Genomic DNA, 27,031 nt, shown 5'->3' with positions numbered 1-27,031 from the left:
TGGATTTCTCAGAAACTGGATTGCAATCAATTGCTTCCGATGAGTGGGCCTCACCTGCTCCAGTAATTTCTGTTTCATATTTAACAAATAAAAAACTCAGGTATTTTCATTTTCAATTTGAAATGTTAGAAATGTCAAATAGTTAATTAGTTCTGAATGCTTGCTTTCAAAAAATAAAAGATAGCAATTTCAATAGAGACAGCACATTATGTTCTTCTCGATGTTTTTACCAACTAACGGTACAGTACTATTACGAAAATACACAACGAACGTACAGTAAAAAATCGATGAACGGTACAGAACGCATGTTAACGACCGGAATCAACTGTACAGCAGTAACATGTATACCCCGCGTATATTCAAGTAAGCATCTACGAAAAGTTTGTATTCTAAATTGTTATTTTCATCAATACTAAAGTCATTAAAAGACTATTTTCAGTTGTTGCATGTCCAGTTATCACATAACACAACAATGAAAATTCATCGCAACTCTAAAAATTCCACATCAGAAATGATCGCATTTATAGTTAAAATGAATCGAATTCAATAATCAATACTATAGACTCGGCTGCTTTAATCACACATTTTTCGACTTTAATCCTGTTAGGTACATTGAAAGGTCATATTCTAATGAAAACATACATTCAAATGAATTATTTTGTATTTTCAAAAAGAAAACAAACGCAGTGTTTCCTATCATCCTTTATTCTACAGTATTAATACTCGCGTATAACAGTGAAAATGAACTATCTGGATTCGCCCTTTGTATATACACTGTTAATACCCATAACGTATTTCTTCAGTCATTAAAACGTTTTTATTGGTAGTTTTATGTACTGGAGAAACGAAGTGTAAATTCGATTAGATCACGATTCTTTTGAATACATCAAATTTTACCTTTATGATCAAATATTCAAAGGCATTCACCTGAAACGCTGCAAGTTTTATAAAGAATTTATGTTAAACTTCAAACATCATTGTACATTGATAAGTATAGCATTATCGATTAGGAATTCATATGTTCTCAAGCAAAAATATAATCAAATGTGTGAATAAGAAACTGAATAATCTGCTGAAATTTTGGAATATAAAAGAAATCCTTAGGTGTACAGCTATTCTAAACATGAAAAAAAAGGTTACAACATTACTGTTCATTCTGTCAATCATCATAACAGTAGCATGCGGGGAACTAGAATTTCCTTGTAAATACAGTAGGAATAGAAAACATCAACTGGTTGCTCATTGTGAAAATCGAGGATTTACATCTGTGCCAAGGAATCTAAGTCGAGATGTACATGAGTTAATTCTTTCAAATAACTTGATACACATACTCAAAAACAATTCATTCATCAATTATTCCAATATGGAAAGCCTGAGTTTAAGCAAAAACAAAATATCTAACATTCAAAAGGATGCTTTTGCTGGACTCAATTTGCTGAAAGTTTTGAAGATAAATGATAATTTGATAAACATCACAATCCTCCCACAGGGTGTTTTTAGACATCTTAGTAATTTAATTGCACTGGATATAAGTAGAAATAAAAAGCAATTGCAAGAAAGCAGTCCGTTTATTTATCCCGATGCCACATTTTCTACAGTGGAACGCTTGCAGAATCTCTCAATTGATCTATTCATGTTTCCTATATTTGGAAGAGGATTTATAAAACTTCAAAACCTCACCGCATTGAATTTTGATAAATGTTATTTGCGAAATAGTAGTGGATTTAGGCTATGGAATTCAACCTTTGAACATTTCTCGTCAAACCTGAAAGAACTCTATATCAGCGGCTGTCGTCATTTTTTCCAAATGGAATACGGATTATTGGAACATTTTCCTAACTTAAACATTTTAGACTTATCAAATTCGTACGTTCACTTGTATCAAGCGTTGCGTATTCTACATCCATATCAGGATAAAAACATGTCCGTTATAAACTTTCACCACATAACTGATAGTTCAATCAATGGAAATGATTTTCCGTACTCAGTTGTTATAACAGCAGATATAATGAAATATCTAAGAACTATTTGTATTGAATCATTGGACTTGTCGAAAACAGGAATCGTAGATTACCAGCAAAATTCTTTATTTTCGTTCGAACACCCAGCATGCTTCAAAATCTTTATTATATCTGCTAATAGACTGCCAGCAACGATTGCAGATCACTACTTTGAAGTAGTTACATTCATGAAACTTGCTGCTAATATGAAGGTCTACGATTTTTCATACCTAACTACAGATTATGCCCATCCCGTTTATTTAAACGTATACCATCCTGAAACTTTGAATCATTTTAAAAATAGAATTCAAAACGTTTATCTTTCACCCGAAGTCAGTATTTTCCTTCCACCGTCTTTAGAATTTCTTCGATTTACTCATATTTTATCAGTCTTTAGTTCAGCGTTTATCATATGTGCAAACACATCGCTAAGATATCTTGATGTGTCATTTGGCGTTTACCAGCATTTTCCGATGGCGACAAACGACTGTGGAAAGCAGCTGGAATACTTAGACATTTCTGGAAGTCCCAAGGCAATCATTACATTTCCAAAAATACTCCTTCCAAAACTCGCTATCTTAAAAATGACACATGCACGCATAGACCAATTAATCTTAAAAGGTAAACAATGGATGGTATTCAGAGCACCATATTTGAAAAATATAGACATATCTTTCAATAATCTTTGGACATTGGAGGAAACAGCTTTTTTAAATCAGCCAAATATTACGCATTTAAACATGTCAAACAATCTTTTTAGGGCCATTCCTACTTTTGTTACCAACCTTCAAAAGTTGGAATATTTAGATCTTTCTTATAATTTGATTGTTTCTATTAATGATACCATGAGGCGTTGGCTTGATAATGTGTCTTCAAATCGAAAGTTTGTCCTGGACTTGAATAACAACGATTTGGTGTGTTCGTGTGATACTCTAGACTTTCTTTTGTGGATGGAGAAAAAGAAAAAAATATTTTATAATAGGGACAATTATACATGTACAACGTCAAAAGAAAACAAGCAAGTCCCATTAAAGGAAGTAATACAAAATAAAAAGAAGTACTTCTCATATTGCGAAAACAATATGTGGCTAATTTATTTAGGTATATCAGTTGCTAGTGCCTTTGGTATATTCATGGCTATTTTTCTTCTTTATAGCTATAGATGGAAAATAATTCTTTACATGTATAGAAAAGTCAGGCGTGTTGTTGAGAAAAATTTACATGAAAACTATATGTACGACGCATATGTTTCTTATGAAGACAGAAGCGTAGCGTGGATACAGAAGTTCCTTCTTCCGAAAATTGAAGACGAATGGGGGCTTAAAGTATGCTTACATGATCGAGATCTTCTCCCTGGAGATTTTACTGCAGATGCAAAAGCAGAATCAATTCAACAAAGCAGACATTTTGTTTTCATCATTACTGAACATTTTACCGAAGGAAAGTGGGGAAGATTTGAAATAGAAAGAGCAGTGTACGAAAAATATACTACAAACCTGAGAAAAATAATTGTTATTCTCCAAAATATTCAAGTTAAGGACATTCCAGAAGAAATTGTGAATATTTCAAATGATGTTTGCTTTATTGAATTCCCTTTGGACGAAAACGAAATTGATGACAAAAGAGATAGTCAAAGCACATGGCTAAAGTTAAAGGCTCTGTTTTATCTAAATTAGAAAACGTTTCATGAATGCAACATTCTGAGTTTTGGGGTTTCTCTTTCAAATTATAAAATTGAAGTTGAATTATCCTGACAGAAATAAATCAGTTGATAATGCTTTTTACATCAGTTTTCTGTTTAATTCGTGTTATTTCTTTATTGTCTACTTATTATATACAATTAGGTAACTGTCTCAATGTCGTATACCCCACATCTCCATTTAGTCATATGGTATATTTAAAAAAACGTATTGACTTTGTTTCATCGTCTTTGCATGTATCCGATTATTTTGTTCTCTTCCTTTCGAATAGATGTGTTACTCATTTGGCCGAGAAATTCAACGGCATAATTAATGATAAAACAAGTGTAAATATGAGCTTTTGGTATCTAATGATACCCCCGCTTGAAATATTCGGTAAAGATGAAGTTGATTTGCAATGGATGTGAAACCAATCAAATGGTATAACACGGTCACATAATATTGCTACCAAATTGTAGGGTGCTCGGAATTTAAGAAACTAAGAAAAATGTGTCGCAAATTCATATATGATCATTATGTGTAAGAATATATCAGTATGACGATTAACAGGAAGTTGATGAACGACTAATCTGAAAACGCATCACACGGTATGATATGTCCATGAAACAAATAACAAGTTTCAGGAAACTCTGGCTTCTCGTTCTTAAGATAAATGCTACAGAAGTTTCGTTGGCAGACGGACATACAGACAGACAGTGGTTAAAACAGCATATTCCTCCTTATGTGGGGGTATAACAACAAAAGAATAGAAAATATGACAAACAGGAACCAACGACAACCACTGAATTACATGCTTCTGACTGGAGACAAGCATTTAACAGAAGCCCTAAATGATAGGCAAGAAATATTTTATTCAGGCACATACAAGTGTCCTTAATGTAGATCCGCATCTTTTATATACAGAAAAGGTTACTATTCGCCCCTTCCCTTTTTAATAATACGCTTCCTTTAATTTGGTGACAAGAAGATGTGAGGCTAAAATTCCTATACGTTAATGAGACAACTAAACAACGGCACAAACAAAATTAGAAATCAACATTCGGTTTTCCATAATAGTTAGATGTCTGTTTGAGATATAAAGCTTTAAATCGCTTGGGGTCTCAAAAGTTGTTGCAATCTACCAAAGATCTCCCATCAACATCTGTTTTTCAACAATAGATAGGTATCTGTTCAAGATATAAAGCTTAATATATTTTGAAAAGACCGCCAGAAACAGACATTCATATGCCGTATAAATTATATTTAACGCCATTCAAACTGTTTTATATACCAGTTCCAACTGCACAATAGTTGTTAGTCTACTAGATAATCTATTGAACACAATTTACCTGTGAAAATATAATCGATGATCTTCTTTGTTGTTGATAAGGTAATCAAACTCCCCGGAAGTATGTACCGGATTGTAAAGTACAAAACGATCACGGAATTATCCTAGTCCGTGCGATTGCGGAACCGGACTAATAGTCAAAGCCTATCAGAGATCTTCCATCGACACTTAATTTATAAACTGACAAAAATATAACAAAGAGAAGAGCACTGCCGATATTCATGATTTTGGATAGGCACTTAAACTGGTTGAGGGGTTAAACTAGTTTTTATTGTACTTTATAATACCTATCGGATGATTTGTGTAAAAAAAAGCGTAAATTAAAAGAAAGTGCCAAAAAAACCAGCAAAGAACAGACACATTAAAGCGTGCAATAGAAAAAATTACAGAAAAAGCACATTAAACTTTAGCACATTTTTTATAAGCAACCAGTCCATTCTTAACTCTCTCGATCATTTATTTTGATCATGATGACTGCACGTCATTACTGAAGTACTAGTAAACTTGATTAATTGAGGATCTGATTACAGAATAGAGAATAATGGACCAAAAATGTGAAAAATAGAGAAAAATATGGCAAAAACATAAAGAATAGATAATAATTAGGTGCTTAAATATAAAGAATAGAGAACAACGGGCAAAAAATATAAAGAATAGAGAAAAACTACCTAAAAAAATAAAGAATAGAAAAAATGACATAAAAAATTAAAGAATACAAAAATGAAGGACCCCATCCTGACCCCCATACATGTCAAAATAAATAAATAAAATATAATTATATGTAATTGATGCATACTTAATTATCATCACACACGGTAGGTAAAGTGTCCGGCTAGGATCGTGGTTTTTCGAGTGATTTGATCGGGTTTTTTTCGAGTGTGACCACTTTTGTTCGAGTGATTATGATAAAAAATGTAAACAAACAGACTTCATTTCTGACAAGACGTGATATAGAAGCTTGAGTTTAATATACAAAGTTATACACGGTGTGTTAGTATTTGAGATAAAAAGATATTATCAATCCGACATTATTTTTCGTTAAAAAAGTTAAATTTAGCTTTCCAATGCTTTTATTCCAAAATACAGAATAATGCCATTTTTATACACATACCAATGCAAATGTCGAAGGAAATGCATACATGGAATCTATATATCCTTAGATATACAGACACTTTACAAAAATGCTTGTTATTGCATTGAAAACGACATTTTGAGACTAAATACATTTCTATATGTTCGGGTTTTTTCGAGAGCAGTCCGTGTTTTTTCGAGTCCGTCCGTGTTTTATCGAGTGATGATACAAATTTCCTATAGCTTAAAATGTTATGTGTCAGTGTATTTACGTTTAAAAACAATAAAAAAAAAGGTTCAAATTAAGTACTTTTCAAGGCACGAAACCAATGCATTCATCAGTTTGATAATGGTGTACTAACACTTACATTTTATAAACAAGTATCGTTCATTTGTATATAGTGTTGTTTGTCACATCTTATATATTACATGTACAGTATATATTCGTGATGTCAACAATCTAATGTAAGCAAAACAATTTGGATTGAGACGTACATACATATAGTGCGTTAAGCTGATGAACTATTCATTTCATTGTTAATTATATATGAAATTTAATTCCAATTTTATTGTCAATGGGAATAAAAACGGGTCGGATTAAGTGTGTGTGTGTTTCTTTTTATTAATGGATTTTTTTTTGTGGGGGCGGGGGCAGGCCTCTTTTAGTAGAATATTTTTTTATTACATAGCATTTTTCTGATTCTTCACTGCTGTCCAGTAGGTTTCTTACTCCCTTTTTTAATAAACAGCTGCGCCATGAGCGCATGATACGCCCGTCGCGTTTTCAAAGAATAAAGTTCAATAACTTCTCAATGTCATATCAGAAATTTATAAAAAAAACTAAAGGTAGGTTATCTTAATCTATATAAGCCAGTCACCAAAATTTCATGAAAACTGCTCAAAGCACTTTAAAAATATTGTCCGAAAACTGGAAAATCACCCCTTTTTTGTTTAATAAAATCCCATAACTCGGAAACGTTAAATCTAAAATTTATAAAAATCGAAAGGGAGGATACCTCAATAGATATAAACAATTCACCAAAGTTTCATGAAAACAGCTGAAAGCATTTTTAAGTTATTGTCCGAAAACTGGAAAATTCCCCTTTTTTAAATGAATAAAACCCCATAACTCGAAAACGCAAAATTTAAAATTTATAAAAAACGAAAGGGAGCTCACGTCAATAGATATAAACAATTCACCGAAGTTTCATGTAAATTGGTTAAAGCATTTTTGAGTTATTGTCCAACATGCTGACGGACAACGGTACACCATAATACGTCCCGTAAACGGGCGTATAAAAACTCCGGGGTTCACCACGAAAAACATTAAATTTCTAATTTAATACTGGAAAGTTGTGGTAGAACGTTTTCCGAACAGAAAATTTGCATTAAATTGAAAAAGGTTAATTTTGATCAACGTAGTAATATGTTTTTGTGATTTATTGGGAATATATAATATTGTCCTTCACTTAATTACAGTTATAAACTAGAAAAAGTCATTTTTTAAAGTCAAGAATACCTTTTTTCTTATTCATATTTTCTTTAAAAAACCCGGACCATTTGTTGAAAACACGGACGGTTTCAAATGTTGTTCTCGAAAAAAACCGGACAATATTAAACACTGAATTTTTTGGTTAAATACAAGGAAATTGTGCTTCTTTGTTGCTCAAAACATGTATAGTATTCAAAATAAGGTTGGTTGTCATGTAAAAAACTATTATAATAACGAAATAGCAGTTAATTGACCTTATCGCATGTTTTATCACTCGAAAAAACCCGATCTACACTCGAAAAAAGTGGACCGATTCACTCGAAAAACCACGATCCTAGCCGGACACTATACCTACCGTGATACATGTATTATCAAAATGTGAAAACTTGATAGTGTTGTCAGAAACAACGGGGGGGGGGGGGGAGGGGGGGGTGGGGGGGGGGGGGGGTGGCACATTTTAGATTTTTGAAAAAAAAATGGCTGTAATTTTACCTTTATTACCTTTTTTTCACTTTTTAAGACTAGTGTGAAGCTAGCCGTCGATAACAGCCGGCGTTAATATTCATGAGGCCAGCCTTCAATAATATTCATGAGCCGTCAATAATATTCATGAGATGACTTGCGTTCGATGAAGTGTTGTAAGAAACTATGATTGATTATTATGATAAAATAACGTTTTTTGTTTATATTTGATATTGTTTCAAACAGGCAAGTCAATGGGTGTCTTCTTCGAGGTCCGCGTTTACTTAATCAATTATAAAAATGAACTATTGGTCTTCTGCAAGAGCTGCGTCATTTAACAACATTTAAAATGAAAGTAAGAAAAGGTAAATGCTTCCATAAACATACAACCAAGAACTAATCTATTCAAAATTCTGTGATTAGTGAAAGAATGTAAACTGAAACAACAACAAATAAAAGGATGATTAAATATAGAAATTTAACGATTACTATGAATAAAGAAATTCAACGAAAGAGATGAAATATGCTTAATCATGAATCTTGAAAGCGGGACATTCCACCGGACAAATAAAATAGAACCGTTCTTATAAATATTTCCGTCTTTTCGAAGTATTAAATATTTAACAACTATACATTGCACGTAAACTGAAAGAAATAAAAAAGGAATTAATTGCCATATGGGCATTCCATCTGTTCGTTGTCTGCAAATATAGTCCCATATCAGTACTACGTATCGTAAATGCGATCGATTATCATCCATTTTTAAACAGACCAGACAAAAACAAATTTTACAATTAAAGAAAAAAGAATAACAAATAAAAAACTGACAGTTACTTTATTAATGACTTTTCATTATACAAAACTACGGAGACCAATCAGAGTCTTAACAAAATCAGGTTATTGCGATTCAGAGGTAAGCATTGCCTTTAAAATGGCCCATAGCACTTATGTCATAGACCCGTACGAGTTTGTCAGCAAAGAGTAAAAAGGGGATGGAGTACCCCGGTATATCACGAAGTCCAAATAAACTATTGCCGGCTGGCCAAACTAAGAGATTCTCCACATGGGCCATTACACAAGAGGTAGAGGTAGGCATTGCCTCTAAAATGGCTCAAAGCACTTATGCCCTAGACCCGTACGAGGCTGTCAGCAAAGGGTAAGGGGAGTACTATGGTATATCACAAAGTCCAAATAAACTATTGCCGGCTGGCCAAACTAAGAGATTCTCCACGTGGGCCATTATACCAGAGGTAGAGGTAGGCATTGCCTCTAAAATGGCCCACTTATGCCCTAGACCCGTACGAGGCTGTAAGCAAAGGTTAAGGGGAGTACTTTTGTATATCACAAAGTCAAAATAAACTATTGCCGGCTGGCCAAACTAAGAGATTCTCCACGTGGGACATTATACCAGAGGTAGAAGTAGGAATTGCCTTGAAAATGGCCAATAGCGCTTTCCCCCTAGACCCGTACGAGGCTGTCAGTAAACGGTAAGGGGAGTACTCTGGTATATCACAAAGTCCAAAAAAACTATTGCCGGCTGACCAAACTAAGAGGTTCTCTACATGGGCCATTATACCAGAGGTAGAGGTAGGAATTGCCTTGAAAATGGCCTAAAGTACTTATGCCCTAGACCCGTACGAGTTTGTCAGCAAAGAGTTAAAAGGGGTATGGAGTACCCCGGTATATCACAAAGTCCAAATATACTATTGCCGCCTGGCCAAACTAAGAGATTCTCCAGATGGGCAATTACACCAGAGGTAGAGGTAGGCATTGCCTCTAAAATGGCCCACTTATGCCCTAGACCCGTACGAGGCTGTAAGCAAAGGTTAAGGGGAGTACTTTTGTATATCACAAAGTCAAAATAAACTATTGCCGGCTGGCCAAACTAAGAGATTCTCCACGTGGGACATTATACCAGAGGTAGAAGTAGGAATTGCCTTGAAAATGGCCAATAGCGCTTTTCCCCTAGACCCGTACGAGGCTGTCAGTAAACGGTAAGGGGAGTACTCTGGTATATCACAAAGTCCAAATATACTATTGCCGGCAGGCCAAACTAAGAGATTCTCGACATGGGCAATTACACCAGAGGTAGAAGTAGGCATTGCCTCTAAAGTGGCCCATAGCACTTATGCCCTAGACCCGTACGAGGTTGTCAGCAAAGGGTAAGAGGAGTACTCTGGTATATCACAAAGTACAAATAAACTATTGCCGGCTGGCCAAACTAAGAGATTCTCCACGTAGGCCATTATACCAGGGGTAGAGGTAGGAATTGCCTTGAAAGTGGCCTAAAGCACTTATGCCCTAGACCCGTACGAGGCTGTCAGAAAAGGGTAAGGGGATTACTCTGGTATATCACAAAGTCCAAATATACTATTGCCGACTGACCAAACTAAGAGATTCTCTACATGGGCCATTCTACCAGAGGTAGAGGTAGGTATTGCCTCTTAAATGGCTCATAGCACTTATGCCCTAGACCCGTACGAGTTTGTCAGCAAAGAGTTAAAAGGGGGATGGGGTACCCCGGTATATCACAAATTCCAATTAAACTATTGCCGCCTGGCTAAACTAAGAGATTCTCCAGATGGGCCATTACACCAGAGGTAGAGGTAGGCATTGCCTCTAAAATGGCTCATAGCACTTAAGCCCTAGACCCGTACGAGGCTGTCAGCAAAGGGTAAGGGGAATACTGTGGTATAACACAAATTCCAATAAAACTATTGCAGGCTGGCCAAACTAAGAGATTCTCCAGATGGGCCATTACACCAGAGGTAGAAGTAGGCATTGCCTCTAAAATGGCTCATAGCACTTAAGCCCTAGACCCGTACGAGGCTGTCAGCAAAGGGTAAGGGGAGTACTCTGGTATATCACAAAGTCAAAATAAACTATTGCCGGCTGGCCAAACTAAGAGATTCTCCACTTGGGCCATTATACCAGAGGTAGAAGTAGGAATTGCCTTGAAAATGGCCCATATCGCTTATGCCCTAGACCCGTACGAGGCTGTCAGTAAAGGGTAAGGTGAGTACTCTGGTATATCACAAAGTCCAAATATACTATTGCCGGCAGGCCAAACTAAGAGATTCTCCACATGGGCCATTACACCAGAGGTAAAGCTAGGCATTGACTCTAAAGTGGCCTATAGCACTTATACCCTAGACCCGTACGATGCTGTCAGCAAAGGGTAAGGGGAGTACTCTGGTATATCACAAAGTCCAAATAAACTATTGCCGGCTGGCCAAACTAAGAAATTCTCCACGTGGGCCATTCTACCAGAGGTAGAGGTAGGTATTGCCTCTTAAATGGCTCATAGCACTTATGCCCTAGACCCGTACGAGGCTGTCAGCAAAGGGTAAGGGGAGTACTCTGGTATATCACAAAGTCAAAATAAACTATTGCCGGCTGGCCAAACTAAGAGATTCTCCACGTGGGCCATTATACCAGAGGTAGAAGTAGGAATTGCCTTGAAAATGGCCCATATCGCTTATGCCCTAGACCCGTACGAGGCTGTCAGTAAAGGGTAAGGTGAGTACTCTGGTATATCACAAAGTCCAAATATACTATTGCCGGCAGGCCAAACTAAGAGATTATCCACATGGGCCATTACACCAGAGGTAAAGGTAGGCATTGACTCTAAAGTGGCCTATAGCACTTATACCCAAGACCCGTACGATGCTGTCAGCAAAGGGTAAGGGGAGTACTCTGGTATATCACAAAGTCCAAATAAACTATTGCCGGCTGGCCAAACTAAGAAATTCTCCACGTGGGCAATTCTACCAGAGGTAGAGGTAGGTATTGCCTCTCAAATGGCTCATAGCACTTATGCCCTAGACCCGTACGAGTTTGTCAGCAAAGAGTTAAAAGGGGGATGGGGTACCCCGGTATATCACAAATTCCAATTAAACTATTGCCGCCTGGCTAAACTAAGAGATTCTCCAGATGGGCCATTACACCAGAGGTAGAGGTAGGCATTGCCTCTAAAATGGTTCATAGCACTTCAGCCCTAGACCCGTACGAGGCTGTCAGCAAAGGGTAAGGGGAATACTGTGGTATAACACAAATTCCAATTAAACTATTGCCGGCTGGCCAAACTAAGAGATTCTCCAGATGGGCCATTACACCAGAGGTAGAAGTAGGCATTGCGTCTAAAATGGCTCATAGCACTTAAGCCCTAGACCCGTACGAGGCTGTCAGCAAAGGGTAAGGGGAGTACTCTGGTATATCACAAAGTCAAAATAAATTATTGCCGGCTGGCCAAACTAAGAGATTCTCCACTTGGGCCATTATACCAGAGGTAGAAGTAGGAATTGCCTTGAAAATGGCCCATATCGCTTATGCCCTAGACCCGTACGAGGCTGTCAGTAAAGGGTAAGGTGAGTACTCTGGTATATCACACAAAGTCCAAATATACTATTGCCGGCAGGCCAAACTAAGAGATTCTCCACATGGGCCATTACACCAGAGGTAAAGGTAGGCATTGACTCTAAAGTGGCCTATAGCACTTATACCCAAGACCCGTACGATGCTGTCAGCAAAGGGTAAGGGGAGTACTCTGGTATATCACAAAGTCCAAATAAACTATTGCCGGCTGACCAAACTAAGAAATTCTCCACGTGGGCCATTTACCAGAGGTAGAGGTAGGTATTGCCTCTTAAATGGCTCGTAGCACTTATGCCCTAGACCCGTACGAGTTTGTCAGCAAAGAGTTAAAAGGGGGATGGGGTACCCCGGTATATCACAAATTCCAATTAAACTATTGCCGCCTGGCTAAACTAAGAGATTCTCCAGATGGGCCATTACACCAGAGGTAGAGGTAGGCATTGCCTCTAAAATGGTTCATAGCACTTCAGCCCTAGACCCGTACGAGGCTGTCAGCAAAGGGTAAGGGGAATACTGTGGTATAACACAAATTCCAATTAAACTATTGCCGGCTGGCCAAACTAAGAGATTCTCCAGATGGGCCATTACACCAGAGGTAGAAGTAGGCATTGCCTCTAAAATGGCTCATAGCACTTAAGCCCTAGACCCGTACGAGGCTGTCAGCAAAGGGTAAGGGGAGTACTCTGGTATATCACAAAGTCAAAATAAACTATTGCCGGCTGGCCAAACTAAGAGATTCTCCACTTGGGCCATTATACCAGAGGTAGAAGTAGGAATTGCCTTGAAAATGGCTCATATCGCTTATGCCCTAGACCCGTACGAAGCTGTCAGTAAAGGGTAAGGTGAGTACTCTGGTATATCACAAAGTCCAAATATACTATTGCCGGCAGGCCAAACTAAGAGATTCTCAACATGGGCCATTACACCAGAGGTAAAGGTAGGCATTGACTCTAAAGTGGCCTATAGCACTTATACCCTAGACCCGTACGATGCTGTCAGCAAAGGGTAAGGGGAGTACTCTGGTATATCACAAAGTCCAAATAAACTATTGCCGGCTGGCCAAACTAAGAAATTCTCCACGTGGGCCATTCTACCAGAGGTAGAGGTAGGTATTGCCTCTTAAATGGCGCATAGCACCTATGCCCTAGACCCGTACGAGGCTGTCAGCAAAGGGTAAGGGGAGTACTCTGGTATATCACAAAGTCAAAATAAACTATTGCCGGCTGGCCAAACTAAGAGATTCTCCACGTGGGCCATTATACCAGAGGTAGAAGTAGGAATTGCCTTGAAAATGGCTCATATCGCTTATGCCCTAGACCCGTACGAGGCTGTCAGTAAAGGGTAAGGTGAGTATACTGGTATATCACAAAGTCCAAATATACTATTGCCGGCAGGCCAAACTAAGAGATTCTCAACATGGGCCATTACACCAGAGGTAAAGGTAGGCATTGACTCTAAAGTGGCCTATAGCACTTATACCCTAGACCCGTACGATGCTGTCAGCAAAGGGTAAGGGGAGTACTCTGGTATATCACAAAGTCCAAATAAACTATTGCCGGCTGGCCAAACTAAGAAATTCTCCACGTGGGCCATTCTACCAGAGGTAGAGGTAGGTATTGCCTCTTAAATGGCGCATAGCACTTATGCCCTAGACCCGTACGAGGATGTCAGTAAAGGGTAAGGTGAGTACTCTGGTATATCACAAGGTCCAAATATACTATTGCCGGCAGGCCAAACTAAGAGATTCTCCACATGGGCCATTACACCAGAGGTAAAGGTAGGCATTGACTCTAAAGTGGCCTATAGCACTTATACCCAAGACCCGTACGATGCTGTCAGCAAAGGGTAAGGGGAGTACTCTGGTATATCACAAAGTCCAAATAAACTATTGCCAGCTGGCCAAACTAAGAAATTCTCCACGTGGGCAATTCTACCAGAGGTAGAGGTAGGTATTGCCTCTCAAATGGCTCATAGCACTTATGCCCTAGACCCGTACGAGTTTGTCAGCAAAGAGTTAAAAGGGGGATGGGGTACCCCGGTATATCACAAATTCCAATTAAACTATTGCCGCCTGGCTAAACTAAGAGATTCTCCAGATGGGCCATTACACCAGAGGTAGAGGTAGGCATTGCCTCTAAAATGGTTCATAGCACTTAAGCCCTAGACCCGTACGAGGCTGTCAGCAAAGGGTAAGGGGAATACTCTGGTATAACACAAATTCCAATTAAACTATTGCCAAATGGCCAAACTAAGAGATTCTCCAGATGGGCCATTACACCAGAGGTAGAAGTAGGCATTGCCTCTAAAATGGCTCATAGCACTTAAGCACTAGACCCGTACGAGGCTGTCAGCAAAGGGTAAGGGGAGTACTCTGGTATATCACAAAGTCAAAATAAACTATTGCCGGCTGGCCAAACTAAGAGATTCTCCACTTGGGCCATTATACCAGAGGTAGAAGTAGGAATTGCCTTGAAAATGGCCTATATCGCTTATGCCCTAGACCCGTACGAGGCTGTCAGTAAAGGGTAAGGTGAGTACTCTGGTATATCACACAAAGTCCAAATATACTATTGCCGGCAGGCCAAACTAAGAGATTCTCCACATGGGCCATTACACCAGAGGTAAAGGTAGGCATTGACTCTAAAGTGGCCTATAGCACTTATACCCAAGACCCGTACGATGCTGTCAGCAAAGGGTAAGGGGAGTACTCTGGTATATCACAAAGTCCAAATAAACTATTGCCGGCTGACCAAACTAAGAAATTCTCCACGTGGGCCATTTACCAGAGGTAGAGGTAGGTATTGCCTCTTAAATGGCTCGTAGCACTTATGCCCTAGACCCGTACGAGTTTGTCAGCAAAGAGTTAAAAGGGGGATGGGGTACCCCGGTATATCACAAATTCCAATTAAACTATTGCCGGCTGGCCAAACTAAGAGATTCTCCACATGGGCCATTACACCAGAGGTAGAGGTAGGCATTGCCTCTAAAATGGCCCAAAGCATATATGCCCTAGACCCGTACAAGGCTGTCAGCGAAGGGTAAGGGGAGTACTCTGGTATATCACAAAGTCTAAATATACTATTGCCGGCTGACCAAACTAAGAGGTTCTCTACATGGGCCATTATACCAGAGGTAGAGGTAGGAATTGCCTCTAAAATGGCTCACAGCACTTATGCCCTAGACCTGTACGAGGCTGTCAGCAAGGGTAAGGGGAGTACTCTGGTACATCACAAAGTCCAAATAAACTATTGCCGGCTGGCCAAACTAAGAGATTCTCCACACGGGCCATTGCACCAGAGGTAGAGGTAGGCATTGCTTCTAAAATGGTCCATAGCACTTATTCCCTAGATCCGTACGAGGCTGTCAGCTAAGGGTAAGGGGAGTACTCTGGTATATCACAAAATGCAAATAAACTATTGCCGGCTGGCCAAACTTAGAAATTCTCCACGTGGGCCATTATACCAGAGGTACAAGTAGGCATTGCCAATAAAATGTCCAATAGCACTAATGCCCTAGACCCGTACGAGTTTGTCAGCAAAGAGTTAAAAGGGGGATAGGGTACCCCGGTATATCACGAAGTCCAAATAAACTATTGCCGACTGGCCAAACTAAGAGATTCTCCACACGGGCCATTGTACAAGAGCTAGAAGTAGGCATTGCCTCTAAAATGGCCAATAGCGCTAATGACCTAGACCCGTACGAGGCTGTCAGCAAAGAGTTAAAAGGGGGATAGGGTACCCCGGTATATCACGAAGTCCAAATAAACTATTGCCGGCTGGCCAAACTAAGAGATTCTCCACACGGGCCATTGCACCAAAGGTAGAAGTAGGCATTGCCTCTAAAATGGCCAATAGCGCTTATGCCCTAGACCCGTACGAGGCTGTCAGCAAAGGGTAAGGGGAGTACTCTGGTATATCACAAAGTTAAAATGAACTATTGCCGGCTGACCAAACTAAGTAATTCTCCACGTGGGCCATTATACCAGATGTAGAGGTAGGTATTGGCTCTAAAATGGCCTATAGTTCTTATACCTTAGACCCGTACGAGGCTGTCAGCAAAGGGTAAGGGGAGTACTCTGGTATATCACGAAGTCCAAATAAACTATTGCCGGCTGGCTAAACTAAGAGATTCTCCACACGGGCCATTACACCAGAGGTAGAGGTAGGCATTGCCTCTAAAGTGGCCTTTAGCACTTATGCTCTAGACCCGTACGAGGCTGTTAGCAAAGGTTAAGGGGAGTACTCTGGTATATCACAAAGTCCAAATAAACTATTGCCGGCTGGCCAAACTAATTAATTCTCCACGTGGGCCATTATACCAGATGTAGAGGTAGGTATTGGCTCTTAAATGGCCTATAGCACTTATGCCCTAGACCCGTACGAGTTTGTCAGCAAAGAGTTAAAAGGGGGATGGGGTAATCCGTTATATCACGAAGTCCTAATAAACTATTGCAGACTGGCCAAACTAAGACATTCTCCACATAGGCCATTATACCAGAGGTAGAAGTAGGCATTGTTGAGATTGTCGCGGGAAAATAACGTCCGTACTATTGTACTTGTCCATTGTAGACGTCGTATTGTCAGTGACGTCGCCTTAGGCGGAAATACGTTAGTTGTGTATAAAATGTAATGGCTGAACAGTTGTCTTTACACACATTGCCTTAACTATCATCTATATTTATGGTGCCGTGACCAGGATTTGCAATTTGCCCACAACATCGTCTTTCTTTGCCGGAGCGAAATCGCCGAAGTCCAAATCTTACAAGAATATTGAGACTAGACCTTGCGTTTTCTGTCACGAAATACACGCACCTACCCATTGCAGTAAAATAACCGACACAGAATCCCGTATAAACATAGTAAAACGTGATAAGTTATGCTTTAACTGCCTTGGTAAACACAGACTAAACGAATGTAAATCTAAACACACACGTAGACATTGTAATAAGAAACACCATACAAGCTTGTGTAATGTACGTCCAACAAACAGCATAAAACCAGTCCATGAGGTAAGCCATAGAAACGGGGGTAGTAACTCAGCACATACGAATTTCCGCGCGAAAGATAATCAGAGCAGCAACCCGCAAAACCCACCATCTTCAAATTCGACAAACGTTCACCTAGTAAATGATAGTCATACAACGGAACAAGATACTACCATTTTGTATTCACAATCGACAGAATCGCGATCAAATGTACTTTTGAAAACCGCCGTAGCACAAGTAGGGTCGAATCAGCTCTAGACCGAGACAAACATTCTTTTTGACGAAGAAGCGCAAAGATCGTTTTTAACGCAGAACTTAGCGAATAAACTCAACTTACAGATAGAGGGAACAGAGATATTACATTTATCGGCATTTGGAGGTGAAGAGAAAAACGCGAGACACCTAGAAAAGATAACAATCTATCTGAAAACCGATGCAGGACACGTATTGCCAATCAAAGTACTGATAGAACCGATGATAGCCATGCCTCTACAGAATCACATACGTAATATTGATACACAAAATGGTTATTTGCGTGGTCTAAAGTTAGCGCACATGATGACACAGCAAGATTCATTCGAAATATCGCTGTAAGTAGGCGCAGACCACTATTGGGACATTGTAGAAGACCATATAGTACGGGGAAACGGTCCGACCGCCGTGAAATCCAAGATCGGATATTTGCTTTCGGGACCTACATACGGTAAGAAAACTAACACGTCGAAAACTAGCATGTTTAATGTTCTAATATCACACAAAGTTGAAGAATACAATCTAGAGAGATTTTGGAATTTAGAATCAATAGGAATAAATAGTAAGGAGGTAGACGAAGACGGTGATGCATATATTAAAGCCTATCAGGACAGATCAATTGAGTTCCGAGAAAATAAATATTTCGCTAGGGTACCATGGAAACAGGATCATGATGAATTGCCTACAAATTTAGCAGTCACGAAGAGAAGGACAGAAAACGTCATTAAAAGACTTACTCAAAACCCAGATATGTTAAAGAAGTACGGGAACATCATACAAGAACAGGAACGTAGGGGATTCATAGAGAAGGTGGATGAAACAGCAGAAACTTCAGAAAAACTACACTACATTCCTCATCATCCAGTACAGAAGGAATCAAGCACAACGTCTATCAGAATTGTTTACGACTGCAGTTGTCGCCAGTCGCCTAATTCGCAAAGCTTGAATGACTGCCTCTTGGATACACCGCCGAAGCTATACGACCTGACAAAAATTCTGATGAGATTTAGAGCCAACCATGTCGCCATAACAACGGATATAGAGAAAGCCTTTTTACATGTAGGATTAAACGAGGTTGACCGAGACGCTACACGTTTCTTGTGGCTAAGTAACCCATCCGACCCAACAAGTTATTTAAAGACTTACAGGTTCAAATCCGTCCTTTTTGGAGCGACTTGTTCACCGTTTATACTAAACGCCACAATACTGAAACATTTACAACGTTACAACAGTAAAACAGCTACATTGATGGAAAGAGACTTGTACGTGGACAACATTCTGACAAGTTTACAGAACGAGGATGAGGCTGATACGTATTATAAGGAAGCGAGAACAATGATGAAAGACGCCGGATTCAACCTACGATCGTGGACGTCAAACAGTGAGTATATACGCAAGCTAGCTAAGACGGAAAATGTACTAGATATGGACATAAACACAAAAGTACTTGGTATGTTATGGAATAGCAAATCCGATGATCTGATGTACCAGAAATGTGATATTTTTTTTATTGAACTCAAATCAGCGGTCACCTGTCTAACGCGGTCAGCGGTCATCTATTTCTTGCAATGAATCTTCATTTCAACTTTTAACGACGGTCGTTTTAATGTTTTTAACTACCGAAATAATCATGAGGAAAAATACTGTGGATTCATTATTATTCGTTGGACACCAATCTTCGTGGTTTTCGTGGATACAGGTTAACCACGAATTCAAATGTTCAACGAATCACGTTTACTATCTAACTGTATGCAGAATATGGCAAAACAACGAAATCATATATCCACGAAAAGCCAATTTGACCTCAATCCACGAAGATTGGTACCCACGAAAATAAATGAATCCACAGTATATGTGTTCAGTATCGCAGACAAAATGAAAATCGTAACACGTTTGCAACCGAGATTCCGCAATTGGAGTTGAATTCGTGAATTCCTCGTGTTCCACTCCTTTCCGTTTCCATTCTAAACTGTATCACCGACTTATTTCTATACGAATATTAATATATTTTGAATTTTTCCTTCACGTTTACAGCTCCTGAATCCGCCATTTTTTATTTTACTGATGCAAAAACCATAATTCTATCGAATGAAAAGACTATAACAATTTACCCCGATCCTGACCATAAGCAATCTTGAAATTACATTTTTTTTTCGGAACTTCGTTTCGCTTGAGCGGTCACTTTTGATACTTCCCAAGAGTGACTGCTTAATACAGGTTTGACTGTCACAAAGTCAAAATGAACTATTGCCGGCTGGTCAAACTAATCTCATTTGTGTTTGATATGAAATTTATCTTTCCCTTGCTTAATCTTAACTCTTTCAGAAATATGCGTCTAACCCGCTCAAACTGTGGAATGGAATTGAATGGATTGTGAAAGTTGGTATTAAAAATTGCATGTCATGTGAGCTGTATGGCGATATTTATCAGTTATATGGTCATGGACTCGAACTTTATCAGTTTTTAATCCTCAAACGCATATATTACAATGTTACACTTGAATCGAAAGATACATAGTCTTCATTCTTCACTCAAGCATATTTGTAAGGCCCCGTTGGATTTGGTTGGAATGGAACCCCCAACGTGCGATTGTAATTTACACATTTGATATATGTACGTTGCTCTGGTTTTTTTTTCTGTTTTGACAGACTCATGCTGACTGCAGTATTTGTTGTGTTTTTCTAAGATGTCTTGTCTGGAAAAGTGACTTACACAGTGTCGACACCAAAAAGTGTTATGTCCATGCGTTGATAAACGTGATCCTAAATTTGAGACAAAGGTCTTGATCCAGCAGTAGTGTTGACTATCATTCTTTGTTACAATTAAAAGATCCATAAGGGATATGCTTCCTCTACCTCCTTACAACAAAACGTTTTATACTAAGATCATATCCAATCTTTCAAATTTATCAATCTCCTTGAGTGACACTGAAAATTCAATGCCGAAAAACTTGAATTCATCGGACCACTTTTGATATTGATCCTCTCTATTAGCAGGATTTTGATCTTCCTACTCATTAAGTAGCGCGAATTAAATTGCCTATTGGAAATACGTTTGATCCTTATGATGAACATAAATATGATTAATATAACAGTTTTCTTTTTGTGCTAATTTTTTGTGGAAGTTGTATATAAGAATTCACTACTAGCGGGCTAGTTTTGATTTTGTTATTCTTATAATTATTAAACAATCCCTTTCCTTTTTCAATCGTTTTAACTTGCTTTTTGTTAAAGGCATCTTCTATGGAAAATTTTCTTTTGCATTTAGTTTCAATTAGTTTGACTAAATCATTTTTCAAATCTGCTGTACCTCACTAATTTATCCTCGTTGGCAATTTGATGCTGGTGTTTTACCCTTTCAGCTACTTTATTTTTAGTATCGACAGAAGTAAAGTCCTTAACCTTTCGCGGGATAATGGGTTTGTTTTTGTGCCTCCAACATAATCCAATGGACCTGGTTTTCTTTTGGTATCCTCTCAAATCTAACCTTCTTTTCGCATCACATGTTGTACATATTTCTACATCTTTTTGTACAAAATTATGCACATGCTCTGATTTAACTTCAGACTCTAATTCAGATTTCAAATCTGAATTAAAATCATCTAAAAATTTGTGAAGTTTTCCCTTTTACTTCTTGTTCAACATTTTTAATGGTAGCCATTCCCTTTTTTCTTTGCACTGATTTATTTTATTACAAGCACTATTTTTATAAATGGTGTTTGCTATTTTAAATATTGATTTCATGTTTTATTTACTCATAGCATTTAATAAAAAACTAATTTTAATTCAAATAAAAAAAGAAGATTTTTGCGCTTTCAATTACTTCAAATATTGCTTCTACTTAATATGTTCCGTTCATTTTTTATCCAATTGTTTGAATTAGAAATTTTTCTTCTTTCTTTCCAAAACTAGATCATTTGTTAACAGCCAGTGTATAAGAAAAATATTACCGCTTTGATTTTTGTAGCCAATTGTGAACCGTCACTTCTCTTGTATGCCCCTTTCAAGTTTGTTTCCTTTTTACACAATGCTTACCGAGTAAATCCAATATTTGCAATATTCTCTAATTTGGTCTTTAACTGTCAGAATCTTGCCCCTCCCAAACATACCCTTCACTTCTCCAACATTTAAAATTTTATAACAAAAAATCCATTTGAGAGGTCCTTCCACTTATATGCTTCACAATTTTGTTCTTTGTCCTTCTCTTCCAACACGTATTCTCTCGAAAATTCATCATCATCATCCCTAAACATAGTTATGTTTTTTTTTATTTTCCAAGATTTAACTATGTAGCTAACTATATTTTTAAATATATCCGACACGTGCCTACTACGTACTCTGCTATCATTCTTCATGTGGAGAATCTCTTAGTATGGCCTGCTGACAAGAGTGCAAGACTTTGGGGGGTTTACCACGATCTTTAACTAAAATCTGATTTGTTATTATGAACAGATATTATGGAAATGGAAGATTTGAGGGATGTTTGTACAGGAAATTATAAATTATATCCCATGTGGTATTACACACCACAAGGATAATTAAGCTTACAATGATGCAGGTCTTAAAATTATTAAAGTTAAATTGGAATTGCTTTCGAATCCAGATATTGTATATATACTGACCGACTTTAGAAACGCAACACTAGATTATTCTTTTTAAATTTTTGAATGAATGTGGCACTGTCAAAAGCAATGACTGCCTGTAACAAACGCCAAAATGATTGTCAGAAAGATCAACCAATTCTGTTCCACATGTTTTGGGTTCTGTTTTATACCTTCTGAATATGCGTTTGTTCCACCCATTACAATGGGTTTTGGCAATTATGCGGTTGAAACTTCAGGGCTTTCAATGTTTTTCTTCAGTCGATTCTTTGGCAGTTCAGATTATGGGAAACGTTTATGGCATGTATCTGTGCGCAATGACATTCGGAAATTTGATAAGCAGTTGACGTTGCGGCCGTAAACATGTCTCGCAAATGACGCGTTGCGTAATCAATTTCTATTGACGTTGCATTGTCACTACATGATGATCTGGTCATTGATGGTCAGCAACAAATCCTGTCTACCTGTATCGATGTCGGAAGGACAGTAAGACGAGTTTCTGAAGTCAAACTGTATGGTTGCAGCACGTTCACGTTTTCTTGTTTGCAGTATTCTTATGGGCTGATTCAGTTTTTTATTGATCAGTCTTGGCAATATGGAGATGCAACATTTTTTAACTGATTTAAGTGTGGCCAAGGATTGAAAGAACTGTTTCACGACGCAAAACAAACTGGACAAATCTTTTATGGGTTACAAATTTCGCTTTAAGAAATTCGTGCAACTTCAAAAATCCGGTATGCTCAATAACATGAATAACCACAGGTAAGTCAGATGTTGAGTTTTTCTTAAGAGAAAGAAGTATGGTAAGCATTAATAGTAGTTGTATGAGAATCAAACATGATGTGGGGAAAAAAATCAACAAAATGAGTGTTGCGTTTTTAAAGTCAGCCAGTATATATGGAAAAATCAGCCAGAGCAGGAGTTGACATGATGACATGGTAAAGCTTATAAATCATATACGGTTGATAATGATAAAACACATATAACTAGATACTCATCTTATCTAGATGTCAATTACAATTTTGTGGATGGGTTATGGCACAATCTTTACATAAAGGAGATTTTGATTGGATAGATCACAATGTTAAACTATCCAGATGATAATATTTATAAATACATGGTGTGTAAATAAAAAAATATAAAAAAAATTATTTCATGATGCATATACTGACTATTCACTAGCACCAGAAAATGTTGAGATTAATAAGGTTGGCAAACTAATACCAACATAAAATAACAGTACAAAGTATGTGCTCCATTATAGAAGTCTTAAACAATATTTATCACTAGAAGAAACGAAATTGACTAGGTTCATAGTATAATTAGTTTTGTTCAATGCCTATTGCTTTAAAAATGTATAAGTCTTAGGTCTAAAACCATGTCAGAATACGAAAAAATCCTGATGATTTACTCTGTATTTTGAAAAACTATGAAACATAGTTGCAAGAGAGTCGATGTGTAATTGGTCACCCGTAAAAAAAAATCTTAAATTCGTGGGTAAACCAAGTTTTGACAGTAGAATTATTTTTACTGAACAGTTGATACATGTAGCCGTTCATATGAAAAAGACTCTGCTTAAATTTGGTAAATCGTTTTTGATTTGGGAGTTGTATTTGAGGTCTTTTAAAAACACTAGTGTATGACTTTCATAACAAATTTATACGCAAATTAATCGACAAGTCTACACAGGTGTTTACTGATACAGATAGTTTAGCCCTTATATTCAAACGGGTGATTTTTACAAGGATATATCCCTCCTTGTTCAAGACAAATTTGTTACTTCTTATTATCCAAATAACCATTTATCAGGAATTGCAACTGGTGTTAACAAAATAGTAATTGGCATTTTTAAAGATGAATTTGCTGGTGAAATACTGACTGAGCTTGTTGATTGAAGGGACATAATGTACGCCTCCATAGTAGATGGTGAAATCACGAAGAAAACAAAAAATTTCAGAAAATGTGGTTATGAAAAATATTACTTTTGAAGAATAAAAACCATGTTGGAATCACAACTGGAAATATACAAATCCATGAATATAAGTAGGAGTCATCTTCAGTTTACTGAGGACATTCAAAAAGTTGGTTTGTCGGCTAACAATTACAAGAGATACATCTTGACCGATAAAATTCATACATTAGCTAATGAACATTACAAAGTTGAAAAATAATATTAAAGAAACACAACTTATAAATTATAAATCATGATAATGAAAATAAAATAATTGGTTTCAGAAATTAGATCAGACGTCTAAGATGATGAACTTGGTAATCTAAAGTTTGAGCATCTAAATTCTTTAAAGGTTAACGGTTTGTAGAGGAAGAATATTCTGAATATCCCGAAAAAGCTGATAAATTGATATGTAATTTCATTGCTGTACCACAGATACATACAACTACTAGATACGTTAAGTCTTCCAAACATAACATGTTTTGTGGTGGGAATTTAAGTGGTTCAGATATAATGACAATGAGTTTTTAATGTATATGATTGCAGAGATTTTTACTACAATTGATAGGGATGACTCGCATGAAGAGAAGTTTAAAAAAAACCAAAAAACGTTGAAAAAATAAGATCAACATATTAAGGAACTTACAAAAACAATAGAGAGCAAAGTGGACAATTCCGACTTCACTATGCATTACCGATGCACTAATGAGATATGTTGGCGTTGGAAGAGAAATACCAAGGAAAACCTGGACAATTTAAAGTTATTAGTTTAATGAAGTTAAATTTCAAGACAAAAACAAATTCAAATCTCTACAATATCCGATTGTTTGATCCATGAGTTAAATATCGCGGGGATATATACCAATTTGTCATAGACCTCTTTTACTCAATTCTGGGGTCAAATTTGCAATATTTATTCGATGTGGTATATATCTGTATTAGTCTTCTGAAGTTTAGGCTCGTCAAAGAACTTTGGATTTCTTCATCGTTGAAATATTTGAGATAGTAGGTCGGTGGCTGAGTTCTTATCACTCAGGAAGTAGTAAACTCTCCTTCGGTTCGACTTGTTTTGTTTCCTTTTTTAAAGATTTGTTTCTGGTGATTTAGACTATGTCACCTGCACTAACTTTAAATGTTGCATTTAGTTTCCAATAACAGGTTTAACAATACCCCTATCTATTTTGTCCTAGCCTCTAACTGTAGGATTGGTAATACGATTGAGTTCACTTGAAATTTTTTGTCACATATATAATTTTGTATGAATGAATCCTTGTGTTTATAATAACAGAGATCATGTCGATAGACCGCAGAGAATTTATTATTTGGACATTAGGGAGCAGCAAAGAAACTGCTGAAATCTACTCCTTCGATCGAATTGGATTGACCTGGGTTTGTATGTATTTGAAATATCGCTACAATAACCTATCAACCAACTCTTGAGGACTGGATTGGAGGAACATTTTCTAAAGAAGACAATTATAATCTCGTATCTATCAAAAACAAATGTTTCTATTTGCTACTTGATTTGGTGAACAGTATACATTTACCACCTACGACACAGCCGAATGGCATTGATTCCCAATTCTCTTAACAAGACAGAGATGTACCTGATCCACGCAAAAAATGATTGTATTTGATGATTTATTGTTGGGGAAAAAACAAAATAAGCGTGAAGGTTGCTTTATTTGTGGACGGCACAACCATGTCGACTCGGTATATCTCTCACAAAATTATCTCTCACTACCCCCGATAGACCGTTCGAGGATACACCAACTTTATTGTTCTCTTCCAACAAGACACCAAGAATCTAAATCATATTAATCGAGACCACTGTAATCCCCCGAGGAGAGTTTGGTCAGCTTTTGCAATCGGTATTGATCCGAGTCACATGTATTTGTCACCACTGATCTCACCAACCTAAATTCAAATTGAAAGAAAAGTTGAAAATTAGATGACTTCTGCAGAGTATAAATATTTGTTGATTTTGATACTAGTTCAATTTCAGACTCTGCATCTAAATTATAGACAGAACCTACATAGAAATTCCACCGTATGAGATAGGTGTGAAAAAAGTGATCCAAGGAGTATCACATCAGATGGATAAAAAAGGGGAAAGAAAAGTTTTATTGTAAGAATAAGATAAATGACCGGAAAGAGGTGGTTTGCTATCGATGTTGTATAGGTAAGTGGGCAAATCTTATCAAATCCAAACAGGAGTGTGGATATGAATGTGTGTGTTTGTGTGTGTGTATGTAACCCAGGGAAATAATTGCACTAACCTGTGTAGACCAAATCAATACAAATTTCTCTGACACTTAAATATGGCTATGCAACCGGCAAATATCACCATGAAATGACTCTGTGACTGGAAGGGATATTTTTGAGATATATATTCAAATCAAAGGCTAGACACCATTCAACACCGTTAAACACTGATCAACCCTGTTTAACAGCATCCAAAACTGTTTAACACTGTTCAACAGCATTAAAGACTATACATAATTGACTCCTATTAAGATTTCTGATCATAAACAGCGTGATAGACTTGCATAGGAAATGCACGAGACCAAACAAAGTATTCAAGCAAGCAACTATCAACCCCGAATAGACGATATTGGATTAACTCGAAACCTTACCAAAACGTTTCAACCTGTGGTTGATGCGCAAAAGAAAGCTGCTTCTCAAATAACCCAAAAATAGAAAACATTTCAACAGTTCAGCCAGCTCTACCACCATATTCAGAGTTTTCCAATCCACTACCTATTGTAGAGAATCTCAAGAGTTTGCACATTCACTTCTATTTGACATAACGACAAAC

General features: G+C 37.5%; 1 protein-coding gene across 1 annotated transcript; it reads left to right on the top strand.

Moving 5' to 3' along the window:
• Nucleotides 1–990: 990 nt before the first annotated feature.
• On the top strand, nucleotides 991–3,745 carry LOC127703023 (toll-like receptor 2). The gene has a single exon (XM_052207406.1). The coding sequence runs from the start codon at nucleotides 1,019–1,021 to the stop codon at nucleotides 3,674–3,676; it is 2,658 nt and encodes an 885-aa protein (XP_052063366.1). The 5' UTR covers nucleotides 991–1,018; the 3' UTR covers nucleotides 3,677–3,745.
• The last annotated feature ends 23,286 nt before the right edge of the window (nucleotides 3,746–27,031 follow it).

Source organism: Mytilus californianus, unplaced genomic scaffold (genome assembly GCF_021869535.1).
Source record: "Mytilus californianus isolate M0D057914Y unplaced genomic scaffold, xbMytCali1.0.p SCAF_5, whole genome shotgun sequence".
NCBI lineage: Eukaryota > Metazoa > Mollusca > Bivalvia > Mytilida > Mytilidae > Mytilus > Mytilus californianus.
Note: the sequence above shows the minus strand (reverse complement) of the source record. Positions and strands in the feature narration are given on the sequence as shown.

Excerpts from the sequence above, each read along its gene's own strand:
- LOC127703023 (XM_052207406.1), top strand. The coding sequence starts at position 1,019 with ATGTTCTCAAGCAAAAATATAATCAAATGTGTGAATAAGAAACTGAAT.